At 41.0% G+C, this 16,579-nt stretch overlaps 1 protein-coding gene across 1 annotated transcript; it reads right to left on the reverse strand.

Annotated features, from left to right (window-relative positions):
* Positions 1–3,758: 3,758 nt before the first annotated feature.
* On the reverse strand, positions 3,759–5,556 carry LOC140327418 (general transcription factor II-I repeat domain-containing protein 2A-like). The gene is made up of 2 exons (XM_072406802.1): positions 4,345–5,556; positions 3,759–4,295 (listed from the first exon to the last, which is right to left on the reverse strand). Exons 1-2 carry the CDS (start codon positions 5,554–5,556, stop codon positions 3,759–3,761), a joined length of 1,749 nt encoding a protein of 582 aa, XP_072262903.1.
* Between the last annotated feature and the right edge of the window lie 11,023 nt (positions 5,557–16,579).

Below are 16,579 nucleotides of genomic sequence, written 5' to 3' on the forward strand. Positions count from 1 at the left end.
TAAATGCATCCTATAAATTCCAACTATTCGCCTGATCGCTTGTGTTCTTCCTTGCCCAATCTCTCCACCTGCTAGGCCGATCACAACAAATAACACGCTGATAGTGGATCCGACCTCAAACAGTGCTTTATACACTGACACGGCTCACAGCTACCCCCGATTGTGATCAGATCGGTGCTATTACATACCACACACATTACTTGCATTCCTAGTCCTCTGCAGCGATCGTGCAGTGTGTAGCAGTCACATGTCAGTGTCAGCAGATGAGTGGTGCAGATGGCTCCTCTGTGCAGACACTTGTGTTCCCCTGCAAGGTCTTCCCAATCACACAATCATAGATATCTCCAGGGGAATCCGGCACTAATCAGAGGCAGCACTGCACAATCCTGCCATATAGCAGATCACACACAACTGGCATTATCACTAATTACCCCTCAGGCTCATGTCTTACCCCAGCCAGTAATATTTACCCCCCACTGCTTCTATGGAAGCAGAGTATTATGTGTGCCAGAAACACAAATACACAAAATATAAAAGAAATACAATAAAGATCTTAATTTTTTATTTACATTATTGAAAAAAGTATCCAACAACATCATTTCCATAACATTTTACTGCCTTTGATTAAACATATTGCAGACCATATTCAAACAATTTGTGAATCATTCATCATGCCCCTGGGTTTCTGTGTATTAATATTCAGTATTCCTACACGTTATTGTATAATAGAGAATCCATTAAACTTTTTCACCTAATTAGAAACTAATTTTTCGATGCGGCACAAGCTGCTTTCCCAAGAATGGTGTTACATTTTAGAAACATTTTGGGGGCATTTGATTTGGTGTATTTGAGTACAAATTGTAAGTATGGAAATTAATATGTAAAAGGAACAGGGTTGTAGTGGGGCGGGCACACTTGGGCACGCCGTGCTATCACTTTTGTTGGGAATAATGTGTTTACATAACAATAATGTGCATGCGCGCTTGCCATGGATAATACCGTGCCCACTCTTCTTTTTTTACGACTACACCCCTTAAAAGGAAGGATGATTATGTCAACTTACTAGTCATCTTATTTGTAGAAATGATCCTACGCCCACCATTCGTGAGAAAGCAGCTTGTGCCACTCTGAAAGGCAGTTTAACAGATTCCCCTTTGGACAATAACATGTATGATTACTGATTACTAATAACCAGAAACCCAGGGGGCATGATGAATGATTTACAAATCGTTTGAATATGGTCTGCAGTATGTTTACTTAAAGGCAGTAAAATGTTATGGAAATGATGATGTTGTATACTTGTTTAAACGCAGTAAATAAATAATAGGGTCTTTTTTTATCGTATATTTTTTCATATATTGTGTGTAATGTCCCAAAAATCCCGAATTCTTTGGAAATAGCAGTATATGCCCTATATATGTGCAGGAGTTCGACATATTTATTATTGTAGACCAACATAGAGGTTGTATGTTCTAACAGTATATATATATATATATTAAATTATTAATATTAATATTATTATTATTATTATTATTATTAATATTAATATTAATAATAAATGTATGTATATATAGTTAGGTTAGAATGTGACTTCTCCCTTTTAAGCCTTACTAATAGCCTTGTGCCAACCCCAGAAGGTATCTCAACAGAGAGAAAAATTAGTGAGAGCAGAGGTTTTTTTTGGCAATACAATACTACAATTTTATTTGTTATTATTATTATTATTATTATTAATAAACTGGATTTATATAGTGCCAACATATTACACAGCGCTGTACATTAAATAGGGATTGCAAATGACAGACTAATACAGACAGTGATACAGGAGGAGAGGACCCTGCCCCGAAGAGCTTACAATCTAGTAGGTGGGGGAATTTCACACACAGTAGGATGGGAGATGTGTAGTGTGGGAAGTAGTGATGGTTTCAAATGACAGAAGAAGCCGGATAGGCAAGTTTGAAAAAATGGGTTTTGAGTGCTCTTTTAAATGAGCAGAAAGTAGGAGCAAGCCGAATAGGACGAGGAAGACCATTCCAGAGAGTTGGGGCAGCTCTAGAGAAGTCTTGTCTCCGTGCGTGTGATGAGGTTATGAGTGAGGAAGTCATTAGTAGGTCATTGGAGGAGCGGAGAGAGCGGCAGGGGGAGTATTTTTTTACCAGGTCAGAAATGTAAGTGGTACAATAACTGTGTAGGGATTTGAAGGCAAAGCACAGGAGCTTGGATTTGATTCTAAGGTGAAATGGAAGCCAATGGAGAGAACTACAAAGAGATGTAGCGGAAGAGGAGCGGAGCGAAGGATGGGTGAGTCTGGCTGCAGCATTCATAATAGATTGTAGAGGAGAGAGTGGGGTTATTGGAATACCAGAGAGGAGGAGGTTACAGTAGTCCAGACTAGAGATTTGTTGATGTGCTCTTACATGCAAAGATAGGAGCAATGTTTTTAGATCTATACAAATTTTAATATTTAATTGCCCCCACAAAAAAAAACTCTCTTACATTCTCTCTCACTCTATATATATGTATAGTCATGGCATATCCCAGCGTCCTTCACTGACCCTATCAGTGTACTTAGAAAATTGCAATCAGGCAGGTAGGTATGTTTTGTTAGGTATGTGGTTAGGTTGTGTTTAGCTTCTACCATTAGTGTAGGGACCTCAGAATTGGATTGGCCTAGATGTTGGCTTCAGGGCCTACCCTCATACCAGTAGATATGTGGAACTAACAAATCTCTGATTTATTGAAGGTGTTAGGTTTAGCCTCTGTAAACTTTGAGACCAAGGTATTTTTTTTCTTCGTGTCTTTTGCTGTGTATTACATAAGCTATGTATACATTTTAGATAATTGTCACCTAAGATGAGGACAACACCTTCAGCCGTGTATAGCAGTCCGATAAATGACTACTGTTCCCTCCTGTGAAGAACACAGCTGGGTGTCACTCACTCGTCTCCATAGAACAGATTGATGCTGTGTGTATAGCACTTTTTCCTTATCTGTCACTGAAAATGACAGCAACAATCCTCTGATGTCCATCACGTCTTTATAGGGCTTATAGAGAAACTAAACCCAAAAGTGCCTAAAACAAAAAAAATCCACTTACCTTCAATCCTGCAGGGCAGTCCGATCCATCTGGAGGTCGCTTGGGCCGGGTGACATAGACTGCGCATGTGTGAAATCTGCAATTTCTTTCAATGTATTTAAACTTACATGTGTACATGTGTGCAGCACAGTATACCAGTCCTTAATCTAGTGGTTAAATTGGTTTTCCCTTTTCAAGTTAAGGGCATTTTCAAGTACAGAAAACACCTGGTCATTGCTCCAAAAATACTCAGTCCTCATTACTTTCTGTGAACTAAAATAACAAACAGTTTTATCATTCTTCCCAGCTTCCTTCTTTGAAGAAAGCACCCCCACCTCACACACAAGTTGCTCCTTGATAGATACAGTTCAGTAAGTGAGTGTTGACAGTTAGTGTTATTGGCAGGATCATCACATAAAAAAATGCAGATACTTTATCGAAAGAAAGAATGGTAAACTGAAAATTATGACATTTTTAGGTTTTGGTTTGGATACACTCTAAAGCAGGGGTCAGGAACCTTTTTGGCTGAGAGAGCCATAAACACAACATATTTTAAAATGTAATTCCGCAAGAGCCATACAATATGTTGAAAACTAAATACAAGTAAATATGTGCATTTTATGCTATGCTGTTGCTTACCAATGAATGAATAATGAATGAATGAATAAAGTACTTCTTACCATTAATGGGACTTCTGGTGCTGCATGGGTTTGCTGATGGCTTTGTAGTCTGGTTGATACGTGGTGAGGTTAAGTTTCAAGCAGGCGTTGAGACTTCCATCCGTTAAACGTGATCGTAGGTTGGTCTTAACGTTCTTTAGATGTGAGAAAGACTGCTCACATGCATACGTGGAGCTAAACATTGTCAGTACAGCAATACTCACACGCTGCAGTGTGTGGTATGTGACAGGAAGCGCGTTCCAAGTTTTGACAATCAGCTGGTCCGCGGGTTGAAGTTTTTTCATTTCTCTCCACTTGTGTTTGCTCGCCAACTCTGCTTGCTGTCGTGCAAGTCTTTCCAAATCTTCATTCAGTGACTTGAACTTATTCACCCACATGTCTGAGGCCTTCAAGTCAGCAGCTTGTAGCTCAAAATCTCTGACAGAGAAACCGGGGATGTAACTCAGGTCGGTGCTGTCCACTGCACACTCCTGTGGATGGGTGATGAACTTAAAAAGACGAGTGTGCTCACGAAATTCTCCAAAGCGCGCTTTGAATGACTGCAGGAGATCAGATGTGAAGATCAAAATGTTGAGCAGGGTCACTTGCTGTGCATGCATCTTTAAACTCTCCCAGTTTTTCAAAGTGTAGTAAACGGCCTGTTTCAATGTCGGCGATGAAGAGTTCTAGCTTGTTTTCAAATGCAAACACTGCTTGTTGAAGTGATAAGACTGTATTTCCAACACCTTGCATTTTCACATTGAGCTGGTTCAGATGTTCAGTCATGTCCACGAGATAGTAGAACTTCAGGAGCCACTCAGTGTTAGCTAACTCAGGATGCTCAACGTTTTTCATTTCAAGAAAAGTCCGGATTTCGCTCAGAGAAGCCGCGAAACGGCTGAGCACCTTCCCTCTTGACAACCAACGCACATTGCTGTGCAGAAGCAGACCAGGATAATTATTCCCAACTTCATCCAGCAGTGTTTTAAACTGGCGATCATTTAAAGCTTGGGCAACAATAAAGTTGACCACCTGAATGACCAGCGACATCACCTCACCAAGCTGCTCGCCACACATCTGAGCACAAAGCGCCTCCTGATGTAGGATGCAGTGAAAACTTAGGATAGGTCTCTTTTCATGTTCACGAAGAAGCGCTACAAATTCCCTGTTTTTCCTCACCATGCACGAAGCACCATCAGTACACACCGAAATAAGTTTATCCATCGGTAGATTTTGTTCTTTAGCGAGCTCAGTGAAAGACTTGAATAAATCCTCCCCTCTTGTTGTCCCTTTCATAGGCAAAACAGCAAGACTTTCCTCACGTAGTGTGTCACTGACAGCATACTTTGCAATCATGCTGAACTGGGATAAATGGCTTACGTCTGTTGACTCATCCAAAGCGAGAGAAAAGAATGGTGCTGCATTTATGTCCTTCACTTGTGTTGCCTCAATTTGATTTGCCATCACGATGGTAGGATCGTGAACAGTTCTTGCCGACAGAGGCATGTCTTTTATTCGTTTGATTATCTTGTCTTTATCTGAAAAGCCGTCAAAAGGGTCATGGGCAACATCAAACATGAATGTTTTGGCATACTCCCCATCTGTGAATGGCTTTCCGTTTCTCACAATTGCTAAAGCACCAGCAAAGCTAGCCGAATTCCAGTCACCTTGTTGGGTCCAAACACGGAGATGCTGCTGACTAGCTTGCACTCTGCACAGTAGCTCTTGACATGCTTTCTTCCTGCTGTCCCCCGCAGGATATTTCGATGCAAATGTAGTATGGCCTGTGTCAAAGTGCCACTTTATATTTGACCGTTTCATCGATGCAATTTTATCATTGCATATTAGAAACATTGCAGAACTTGCTCTCTCCACAAAGGCGAATTCCTCTGTCCATTCCTGCTGAAAAGTATGATACTCCTCATCTTTTTTTCTTTTAACTATCTTCTTCAATAAAAGGGTTTCTGCAATTAGCTAGCCGACTGAGGTGAGGAGGATACCACCCCAGGTAGTGGTCCGTAGGGCAGGGCAGAGGTAATGAAGGCAGGGTAGCCAATTGCGGGAGTAGCTGGTGAGATGGACCCTTACAGGCCGTCAACGCAGGTTAGGCCCAAGCCGGGGGCTCGATTTTCGGCCACTGGTGGAAAGTGGCACCGTGCCTTAAATATGCTTCATACCTCGTTGGGGCCACAAACAGGGCGCCAGCCCAAGATGAGGACTCACCCAACAGAGCAGGGGCAGCTTGCAGGGATGCAAAGCAGTGCGCCCGGATCGCATTCACGTTGGCCGCCGATGGGGGTTAGGCAGAAGCTGCGGCCTCTATTTGCCGCTGCCTGTGGAGGATGATGCGGCTTCAGGCCCGTTCGGCCACAGATGCTGTGGGGCAAGGTAGCGTGGGTCCCAAGATGCTGAATGCCGGGTCCCAAGATGCCGGATGCCGGGTCCCAAGGATGCCAGATGCGGATGCAATGTAGAGGGGCGTGGCCTGTGCTCGGCGCATAGAAGACGTGTTCTAAGGCTTAGAACACAGCTTCTATCCGCCGAGCGCAGGCCACGCCCCGTAATTCTTTTTTTTAAAGATTTGGCAGCGAGCCAGATGCAGCCATCAAAAGAGCCACATCTGGCTCGCGAGCCATTAGTTCCCAACCCCTGCTCTAAAGGGAGAAAATGTGAAAGACACCACACAAATGACATTTTTTTTATCTTTAAGGAGTGCTTTGACCTTAGAGTGTCCTCTGTAATGGACTGTCTCTGCAATTATTGTTGCTTTTTTAAATGAGATAGGGAAAGCTTACCTGGAGCAATGCCATAGCTTGAATTGTTACATTCTTTTTAAAGGGATAATGTCTTGAATACCATTCTCAGCATTAAACCAATAATAGTTTGCAAATAAAAATACAATTCTAATGTTTATGCACCTACATTTGTGCTCTTGTTTAGAATATTAATATCTTTAATGTCTTTGCTTCCATTTAGGTACATCACTATGTTTTATACAAAAGCTATGCCTATGTGTTTAATAAGTTATTTGACTTGTGAAACATAAAACATACCTAAAATGCAGCTCCCAAACTCTTCACTGTGTTCACTGTGTTGCACTACTTCACACAGCAGTTCTTCAAACCTTATACCTGATATACAACAGCTTCACTAGTTGCACATAAGCTTTCTTTTACTGAGAATGTAGTATTGGTACACAAACATAGAGAACACCTTCTGCCAGACTATGCTAAAATGTGCCAGGTTCACTTAACCGAGCATCTCGGGCATGGGCAGAAGGAGCTCTTTCATTGATAGAAAAACAAATTGCCGATCTCACGCATGCACAGTGACATTGGCAATTTTTTCCCAATCTATGTCACACACAGACGTGACACAGGAAAAAGAACCCGGTAGAAGAGAGAAGAAGATGTCTGCCGGGTCAAAGACAGATACTGGGATGACGCAAGACCCGATGGAATAAACCTCCCGACAGATCTCCGGGATTGAAGGTAAGTGTGATGTTTTGGGTTTACTTCCGATTTAATGCCTGCACACCAGCTAAATATTCACAACTATTGGGCAGCATGTGGCTCAGAGGTTAGCACACTTTGGTCATTGTAGCGCTAGGTCTCAGGTTGGAATCTTGGCCAGGACACTATCTGCATTGAGTTTGCATATTCCCCTCCCGTTAAAGTGTACCTATACTTAGAATTTTGACTTTACATAAAGGGGTAGAGAACCATTTTATGTAGGGTAAAAATTCTGTTTTTTTTTTAAGGTGCAACACCCTTTTTTTAAATAATTAATTTTTAAAAAGGCGATCCCTTGCTGGGACCAGTTATCCCTCTCTTGTGGTCTCTGCTTTACAGCGCTGGGAGAGCAAGTAATGACACAACACCAGTATGTAGTTAAATCACTCACTGATAACCTGGCATTGCCTTGGTATTTATTTATTGCAATCTTATATTATACAGAAAAAGAAATCAAATAAAGCTATAGTGATTTTCTTGTCTACAGTGTTAATTTATTTTGCCTTTGATTGCACTCTGACAATTGCCTTACGTTTTCTCAAAGGCATTATTATAGGCCAGAAATTTGTAAAAGAGTCCAAAAACTCAGTTCCTGAGTCACATTCGGGGTACCTAAAAACACAATAAAACCCCACTTACCTTGCTCTGTCGCTGTCCCCTGGCGTCCTGCTGGTGCCCGCAGGTCCTGGGGACACGTCCTGCTCCTCTAATCTCCAGCCGCGAAGTGCAGAGATGCTCTCCAGTGTTTCCTGGTGACATCGGTGCATGTGTCAGGCGGGCGGATCGGCGTGAAATTCAAATAATTATGTATTGGATTCAATACAAAATAGCTGTATTAGGTCCAATACAAAGATTTTTGTGTTTTTTTTAAAAGTTTATTATCAAATTTATTAACTATTGGACATATTTCGGTGAGTTATGCCTAAGAAATATAGGCCTACAATGTAAAATAAATTTCCATGCAAAAATTGTACTGCTTTTTATGGAAATATGGACAGAATTAGACCACTAGGGGGGTGAAGTAACAAATAGGCTATTGTATAATTCCTTGGCAAGACGTTCTCAAATGTTACCCTGGGAGTCAGTCCAGTCACTATACTCAAGTCCCCACTGGTGCACAGACAGGGTAGAGTCATTCTTTAGGTTATGGCTTGGTTGGGAACAAACTAAGGACAAATCTTGAGGGTGATAGTGGAAAGTTGTTGTGACCCATACAAAACAGAAATTCACCATTAGAGCTCCAAAACTGCAGACAATCATCCAGGCTGTTACTCGTGGATCAAGAAGCATCATCCTGGCACTAGATTGGCAGTGCTTCTTTTACTCTTGAAGCGTGTATCCAAGTGGGTCCTCCACTGGTCAGTATGGCTGTTCTAGTAATGGCTTGTATGGTGACCGGAGGTTCAAAGGGTGGATCCAAGGATTTGTGCTTGTGCAGAGCTTTAACTAACACTACTTTTCCGGGCTTGAATGGGTGCATCGGTTGATCTGTAGGGGAAGGAAAAGAGAGAGAGAGACATCTCCATAGTTGCTGTTCAAAATTTCAATAAGTTTAGCTATATATTGATCTTGGATTTGTTGGAGATCCCCAGGTAAAATAAATGAAAGGGTCTTAAGACCAGGGGGAGGGAAAAGGTCTTCCCACAAAAATCTCAAAAGGTGAAAGTTTATTAACTGGGTTTGGTGTCATTCCTATTTCTGCTAGTATGGCTGGTAAGTATTGGTCCCACTTGTGAAATGTTCCTCCAGTTACTTTTCTATTTGTTCTCTCTACTACTTCTGCACTCTGGAGGTGATATGGGATGTGAAACCGCCATTCTATGTTCATCATTTTTGAGATCTCCTGTGTGACTTTAGAAGTGAATGGAGTACCATTGTCTGAGCTTGTTCCTACTGGGCTTCCAAATCTGGGAATAATCTCCTTGCATAGTATCTTAGCCACTGTCCTTGCATTTTCTTTCCTGACTACGAAAGCTTCTACCCATCTGCTGAATATATCTGTAATTACTAACATGATCTAGCATCCATTGGAAGCCTTTGGCATATGTGTGAAATGAATTTTTAACTCTTGAAATGGACCCTGTGGAGGTAACAAATGTTCATGATGTCCTGCTTTCCTTCCTTGAACATTATTTCTGGCACATGTTAGACAGTGGGAATGTATGGCTTGTGTGTTTTCCTTTAAATTCTGGGCACAAAATAGCCTGTTTAATTCTTGCGTTGTAGTTTTAATGCTTTTGTGTCCTAGACCATGGATTTGAAAAAAATTAGAGTTACTGCTATATGGTGTGGTACTAATTTCCCTCCTTTTGACCAGATTCCAAAAGAATCTAAGGTCAATCCTTTTTTTTTCCAAAATTCGAGCAGTTTTGTCTGAGGGCAAGAGCAAGATCCATCCACAAAAACGTCTTTTGACAAAGGTATGGATGCTGTTGATAAGTCAGAGCGTGGTGTGGAAGTGGTATTTCCGTGAAACAAGAATGTGTATCTGAATCTTCATCTTCTGGCCCTTTAAGGCCCAAGAGGGCATTGAGTACAGCATCAGGACCGCTGTTAGCTGGAGCATATTTTACACTTAATCCTGCAGTGGATGTTAGGATAACTTCATAACGGGACAACCTTTGTGCTGTTATGTGTTGAGTGGTTAAATTCTTAAGCAAGTGTAGTACAACATAGGATGTGTAAAGTATCGTTTCATGACCCAAAATTAGAAGTGAGACACTTTCTACAGCCATGGCACATGATGCCAGCAAAGGCTGGTATACCCTGTACAGTAACAGGCAGTGTCTTATAAGCTTTAGTCATTTCATTGGACCATTGAACGTTGTTAGGGGTGGTACTGGGACGGAGCTGTAAGTCCCAATACGAGCAGTCAGGGATCCAGTGTCTGCAAATATTAATCATGCCAAGAAAACTGAGCAGCTGTTTTTTTGTCTGTAGGTGAGGAAGACTGGTAATGACATGTACACGGCTGGGGGCTAGAACCTGGGATCCGGGGGTTGAAAGCATGCCCATGAATGTGACCTGTTCCTTTTTTCTGCGACTCCCTTTGTCCCTTCTTGCCCAAAAAACACAACAATGAAACTGTATCCTTCTGACATGCCTCCCAAGAGGAGTTACATACCAATAAATCATCAACATATTGTAGTAACGTGGAACCATGATGGCTCTGAGATCTTGTGTAAAGCCGTATGAGCCATCTGGCTTTTGGACAGGATTTACGAGAGGACTTAAGAGAACTTGTTCTTAAGAGAACTTGTTCACCTCTGCATTCAACAAATTCCTACTGGCTTATAGGAACTGGAGTGCCAGATATATCCTATTCCTGCCATGGAACTCAATCCTGTTAGCTATTTGCCTGCTGGTGGTTTTGATTCTTTTTTTTTCTCTTTGCCCCTATCCTTACATTCACTCATTGCATTGTTGGGAAGTCCCTGTTGGAAATGAGAGGAACTAGTATATGTTCATGTCAGAACTGGATTTATTTTCCCCACCCTTGCTCTTTCCAAGGAGAACTGTTTGACTCATTAATGCTCCATTCAAGTTTTTTTGTTTCTTTATTATATGTTGTTCACCTCCTAAATTAACCCCCCTTTTGTTTGAACTCATTCTATTGGTGTATTAAGCCAGACCAGAGTAAGTGGCATAGTCAGGAGAACTGGAGGAGGAAGTGCTACATAAGGTTGTCTTAACATTAATCCCACCCTTCCAGTCAACAAAAAGTGACATTCCCAGAGATCCCATAAGGTCTCTTCCTAACAAGTTGACTGGACAGGTTGGTAGTGCCTTGAATGAGTGATGTGTAATGTATTCTCCATGTACTGTACATGGGGATGTGAGGTGTGCGTCTTGTAGGAGGGTGACTCTATTGATTCTCACAGAGGGCCCACCAGGTGTAGATGGACCTGACCAGGATCGGAGGACAGAACAAGTAACTCCTGTATCTACCAAAAAATCTGTCAGGAACTGTGCTACCTTTAATGTTAATTTTGGGTTTTCATCAGCCTGGTCAGAGATCTGTAACATAGTAGTGGTGGAGTCTTCCTGTAGGCATCTCTATGCTTGATGCTCTAGGTCTCCCAGAATAGTGGAGTCCCTGCACATGTGGGCTTCGACGGTTTACGTAGCTCGAAGCAGCCAGCGGCATCTTTTGTTAATACCTGTGTGAAAATGTGTGGGGCATCTAAAGTGCTCCAATTGTCAATAATCATTTTGGCAGTGCGTTCATGTTCAGGAATCATCCCATTGTACAGTGACTGAGTAAATACTATACTCAGATCTCCTCCTAATCCTAAACTTGTCTCTTCCTTCCACACTTTCCTAAACCTTCTGCTGTAACCACTTACGGTTTCCCTGGGCTTTTGCTTGCAGGCTAATGCAGTGGCCATGGACTTCCTATCTCTGTGCAATCTTACAAACTCAGTGTGTAATTCCCTCCACAGTGCAGTGCAGTGAGCCTGAGTTATGAGGGGGTAATCATCGGGGTTGGTTAGGGCCAGGGTTTGAATGACCAGGGTTGGTATGTTGCTAAAATCAATACCTCCATTATCTGTGCTAATGTACCCCATGACTCCTTCTACTGTTAACCTGATGTCCTGTACTGTGAGCTGTTGTCCTTGGACCATCTTTTTTTATTCTATAATTATTTGTGGCCACATGTGTTTTGCGGGGATCAGGGGCATTTTTGATAATGTCATTAAGGACTTGTACGCCAAGGGGCCTAATGATCATTTGATTTCCCATCGTAATGAAGGGCATGTCCAGAGTGCTACTGGTGCCTGGTTGGTCTTTCGATTTTACCATGGACCGTGAGTAAAATCGGAGGGTCATGACCATGGGTAACTGGTCCTGATGGTTTGGGGGAGGGGTGACATATAATAGGGGTACCAGGTGGGTCTGGGATATTAGTTAATGCTGAACTAGCAGGTACTGTGATCAGCGTTTTGGGTTGTCTTTGCCTGTGTGGAAGAGGAAGGTGGTAATGGGGGTGCGGTTGAAAATGCTGCCGCAGGGGCTTGGGGCTGCATTATGCATACATCTTCCTCAAGATCAGAATCAGACTGTGCTGATAGCTGAGGGTATAGGGGTATATATATATATATATATATATATATATATATATATATAGTTTGTGAGGGGGTTGTTCCGTTTTACTGGGGGACTTCACCACACATTCTCATATACAACGAATCCCATCCCAGAACTTGGGGGTCTTATTTTAAACCCCTATCTATCTCGATTGGAAAGGCATATCCCCAATATACAACTGATTTGAAATTAAGAAAAAGAACCTTCTAGTGGGAAGGGATCGGGACATTTTAGACATTTTAGACCCTTCTTCTCATGAAATCAACAGGGGTTTCACCGGGTATATTATAGGGGGAATCTGATACTGGGTTATTGTTGCCCGATTTTTGGCGCATTGTAATATGCTTTTTTAAATGTTTCCTTTACGGATCCCTGGGTTCCTCAGGGTTCTTCCCCTTACCTTGGGAAGGTACAACAAATATACAATAAACAAACTTATACTACTATGATACTTATACTTCTATATCATGAAACAAAATTCTTATACTCAATAAATGAAATAAAACCAGGCCACCAGTGTGCACAAATTCATAAAAAGATTTTTCAAATCTTTTCCTAACCAGGGAACCCTGTACTTTAGGTAGAAAAGAAGATTTCCTCTTACTTGATCCTGGTCCTTTTAAGGTAGGTAGATACCCCACTTCTGGCACCAAATTGTTAAGACAATCTCCTGCTGGTCCCGTACCAGTTATCCCTCTCTGATGGTCTCTGCTTTACAGCGCTGGGAGAGCAAGTAAGGACACAACACCAGTATGTAGTTAAATCACTCTCAAAGCTTTATTATCACATTGTAGTTTATATAGTCAAAACAGCAGGTGGAGCATACTTGGCAGTAAATTATTAACAGAAAATGTGAATTTAGTTTTGCTGAGCACGGAACATTCCTAGATAAGAGAAACCAGGTGTTGGTTTAACGATACAGAGGATGCGCCTAGTTTCGACATGACTCACTTACCGTATTTTTCGGACCATTAGACGCTCCGGACTATAGGACGCACCAGGTTTTCCGCACGGGAAAACAAGAAAAAAAAATTCATTTGATTTCCCCTGAGATCCAGCGTGCAGCACTTGTGCCCGCCCATGAAGGCGGGACCGGCGGGGACACAGGTAAGTAAAAAAATATGCCCCTGTACCTCTGCATTCGGACCATAAGACGCACCCTGATTTTCCCCCCACTTTAGGAGGAAAAAAAGTGCGTCTTATGGTCCGAAAAATACGGTAGATCCTATTTAGAAAATATAGCTAAAACACAAAAGTAACCTAACTGTACGCTTCAGTAAAATTCCATTCCTTACAAGCACTGACCCCTAATTCTCGGCCACCTAGGAGCACAAAGCCTCCAGGGATACCTACGTCAGGCATCCCAGGAGGATCTTGGGCGCTCCTTTTTAAGCATGTTTCATCCTACGTCACCAGATCTTGCACCTGGGTCGGCTGACTTAAAATGAAGAACCCAAAAGAGAGGACGAAGATGGCAGCGCCCAGAGCGTCAGCTCTGGGACGATGCGGGACCAGATGCCAGACACCCCCAGAGTGATTGGTCTGCCCTGCGGGATTAAAGGTAAGTGTGTTTTTATTTTTTTTTTGTTTTTTGTATAGTTCCTCTTTAAGTGTCTTTCCTTCCAGATTCCAAAACATGATCTAATGAATGTAGTCATCAGGACCATTTGCACTACTGTACCTATTAGTGGTGATCAGATAGTTCAGAATGGAGTTGACTCGAACTTGTATTGGAACTAGTCTGACCTCCGATTGGGATATAGAAGTTAAGCGCTCCTGACTTATCATTATTATACCTGTCTTTGGGAGGTATATTAGGCACCCATAACAATGATCAATAATTTTGACAGGGATTATCTGGCAGCCATATTGCCTGAGTCCTAATATACCTTTCATGGCAGTTTGTTAAAAAACTACCATTTCAGACTAAGAATTTGTCATTTTAGAATTTTGAAAGGACCTATGTGTATCACATTTACTTGCCCCATTATGCACCTGTATACATGCAATGCACAATTATTAAACACAGAGATAGAGTTTTACTTTCACTTCTGCTGTCATTGTTTTCACCAGCAAGGTAGTGAAAGAAATCTGCAGCACGGATATACAAATCTGATATGCATTCTAGCATTCCTATGTGTGTTGCTGTTGGAGATTTCCTCCAATTTCCTATCTATTCAAATGTTATCAGTATGAAAGGAAGTAGGAGGGAATCCCCCCAGATCACAGAAAACAGCAATCACTGATTTTCATATGTGCATGCTCAACATTAGATTATTGTTTTTTTACCGATGCACAGTATGTACGGTATTTCATAGCATTATTTGTATTATATTGTATGTTGTATAAATGGTTCCCTTATCAAGGACATTGTTTTTTAATTCTAGTAATAATGTCAGTCTAGTGAATGTATATGCTGCTTTGTTTGCGATTTTGCTGATCAATATTGAATTTTTAACCACAGTGAGCAATCCAAATGTCTACATTTTACTTTCCTATGGAAGCAGACAGGTACACTATGCTTTCAAGTTAACAATGTGTGCTGAGATCTGTGAAACAGCAGGAAACAATAAACCTTGGAGGGTAAAACAAAACAAAAAAAATCATGGAATAAATGCAATTTATTAGTAATGTTTAGAAATTTTGGTGGGAATGCCAATTTAAACCAACAGGTTCTCTTTACCTCTTCCTTCCCCTGCTGGTGGTTGGATTCCTATCACTGCAGAAAGTGTAGAATAGAGGGGCAGAAATGCCCCAAAGCCACACATTATGGGTTCAATAACAAAGGATATAATTTACCCAGATAAAAGAATGGGCAAATCTGCAAGGAAGCTGGGATTTATAGGTTATGTTCAAGCATGACCTAAATTTGTCCCCAATCCCACCTTTTTTCATGATAATGTCCCAGCATTACTCTGATTCTTTACCTGAAGCGGGAGAAACGTATTACTAAATCATCACAAAGTCCAAACTTTTTTTTTCTTCTTTAAATTGTTATCAGGAGTGTCCATTATTGCAGAAGGGGCAGGCAATGTCCCTTTTGCAATTAAATAACCTTACCTGCCTGAGCGCAGTTTTTCTTAAATACACTCACCTGTCCCCTGAAAAAGGCGGGCATATAGTATAAAATATTCTAGCTGTACTCTGCGGTGTTAGCTTTCACTTTTAGTGAATTGTTTTTACTAATTAAACAGAATGTGCAGAAATAATTACTTTCCCATTAATGCTCTGTAATTTTAAAGTGTGGTTCTGCCTCAGTTCCCTTTTTCATTTAACCAAAGTGGCTATAGTTAGTGAAACTGAATGCTGGTTTAAAGCAGCATGTACTATATTACAAGAACACTTCCTAATCCAAATTAAAAAAATGAATACTCTTTCTTCCATTTTGTATACTTTAAAATATTGTGTGAAATATATCATCTTGTATTGTTTGCAGTTTTTACTCCCCTAATGGCAACATACTGTAGATCTACATCCTATATGTGATGTAAACCTTTCTAAAAGGGCAGAAAATGTACCCCTAATTTAATCTGTATACATAAACAGTTTCTGTGTTCTCCACTAGTACTCCAAGCTGCAACAGGAATGTTTGGTGAGATCATCTTTCTATACTACAGCACTTTCAATCTATAGTAAAAAGTGACTTCATAAACTGCCATCAGCTTCTAAACAGCTAGATCTCTTGAAAGTCCCCTTAGTATGTGACACATGCAATGCAAAAAAAAAAAAAACAATACCTCAACACATGTTTAGTCACCCTGACTTTATCACTGAATCTTTTATCACTTTAAAGAGGTGATCTGTTTTACATGTGAAAATGCATATTTTTGTTAATACTATGGAATCTCTATATAGAGCTGTGAATCCGACATTCCTAGTGTATAACCAATGACTGCCACTGAAACACACAGACCTGGAGTACTCTACATCAGGGAATGTTTCAGTAAATCTCAGATTTACTGCTTTAATAAATAGATCTCTTATTTCGGATGGATAAATACTTTACATATCAAGTGAGTGAATTGTTCAAAAGCACTGTGGTTCTTCTGCACTCACATTATGATATTGGAAGATCAATTACATTTTCTGATGATTCATAGAAAACACTAATCGTCTTTATAATACCCGTTTATTTATACACAAAGTTCTGTAAAGAACACTTAAAAGCACTTCTATACTTTCTGTCCATGCACTGAGGAACCATTCCATATTTAGCCTGTTCCATGAATGGGCACACGTTTTCT

This window comes from Pyxicephalus adspersus, chromosome 3, assembly GCF_032062135.1.
Source record: "Pyxicephalus adspersus chromosome 3, UCB_Pads_2.0, whole genome shotgun sequence".
NCBI lineage: Eukaryota > Metazoa > Chordata > Amphibia > Anura > Pyxicephalidae > Pyxicephalus > Pyxicephalus adspersus.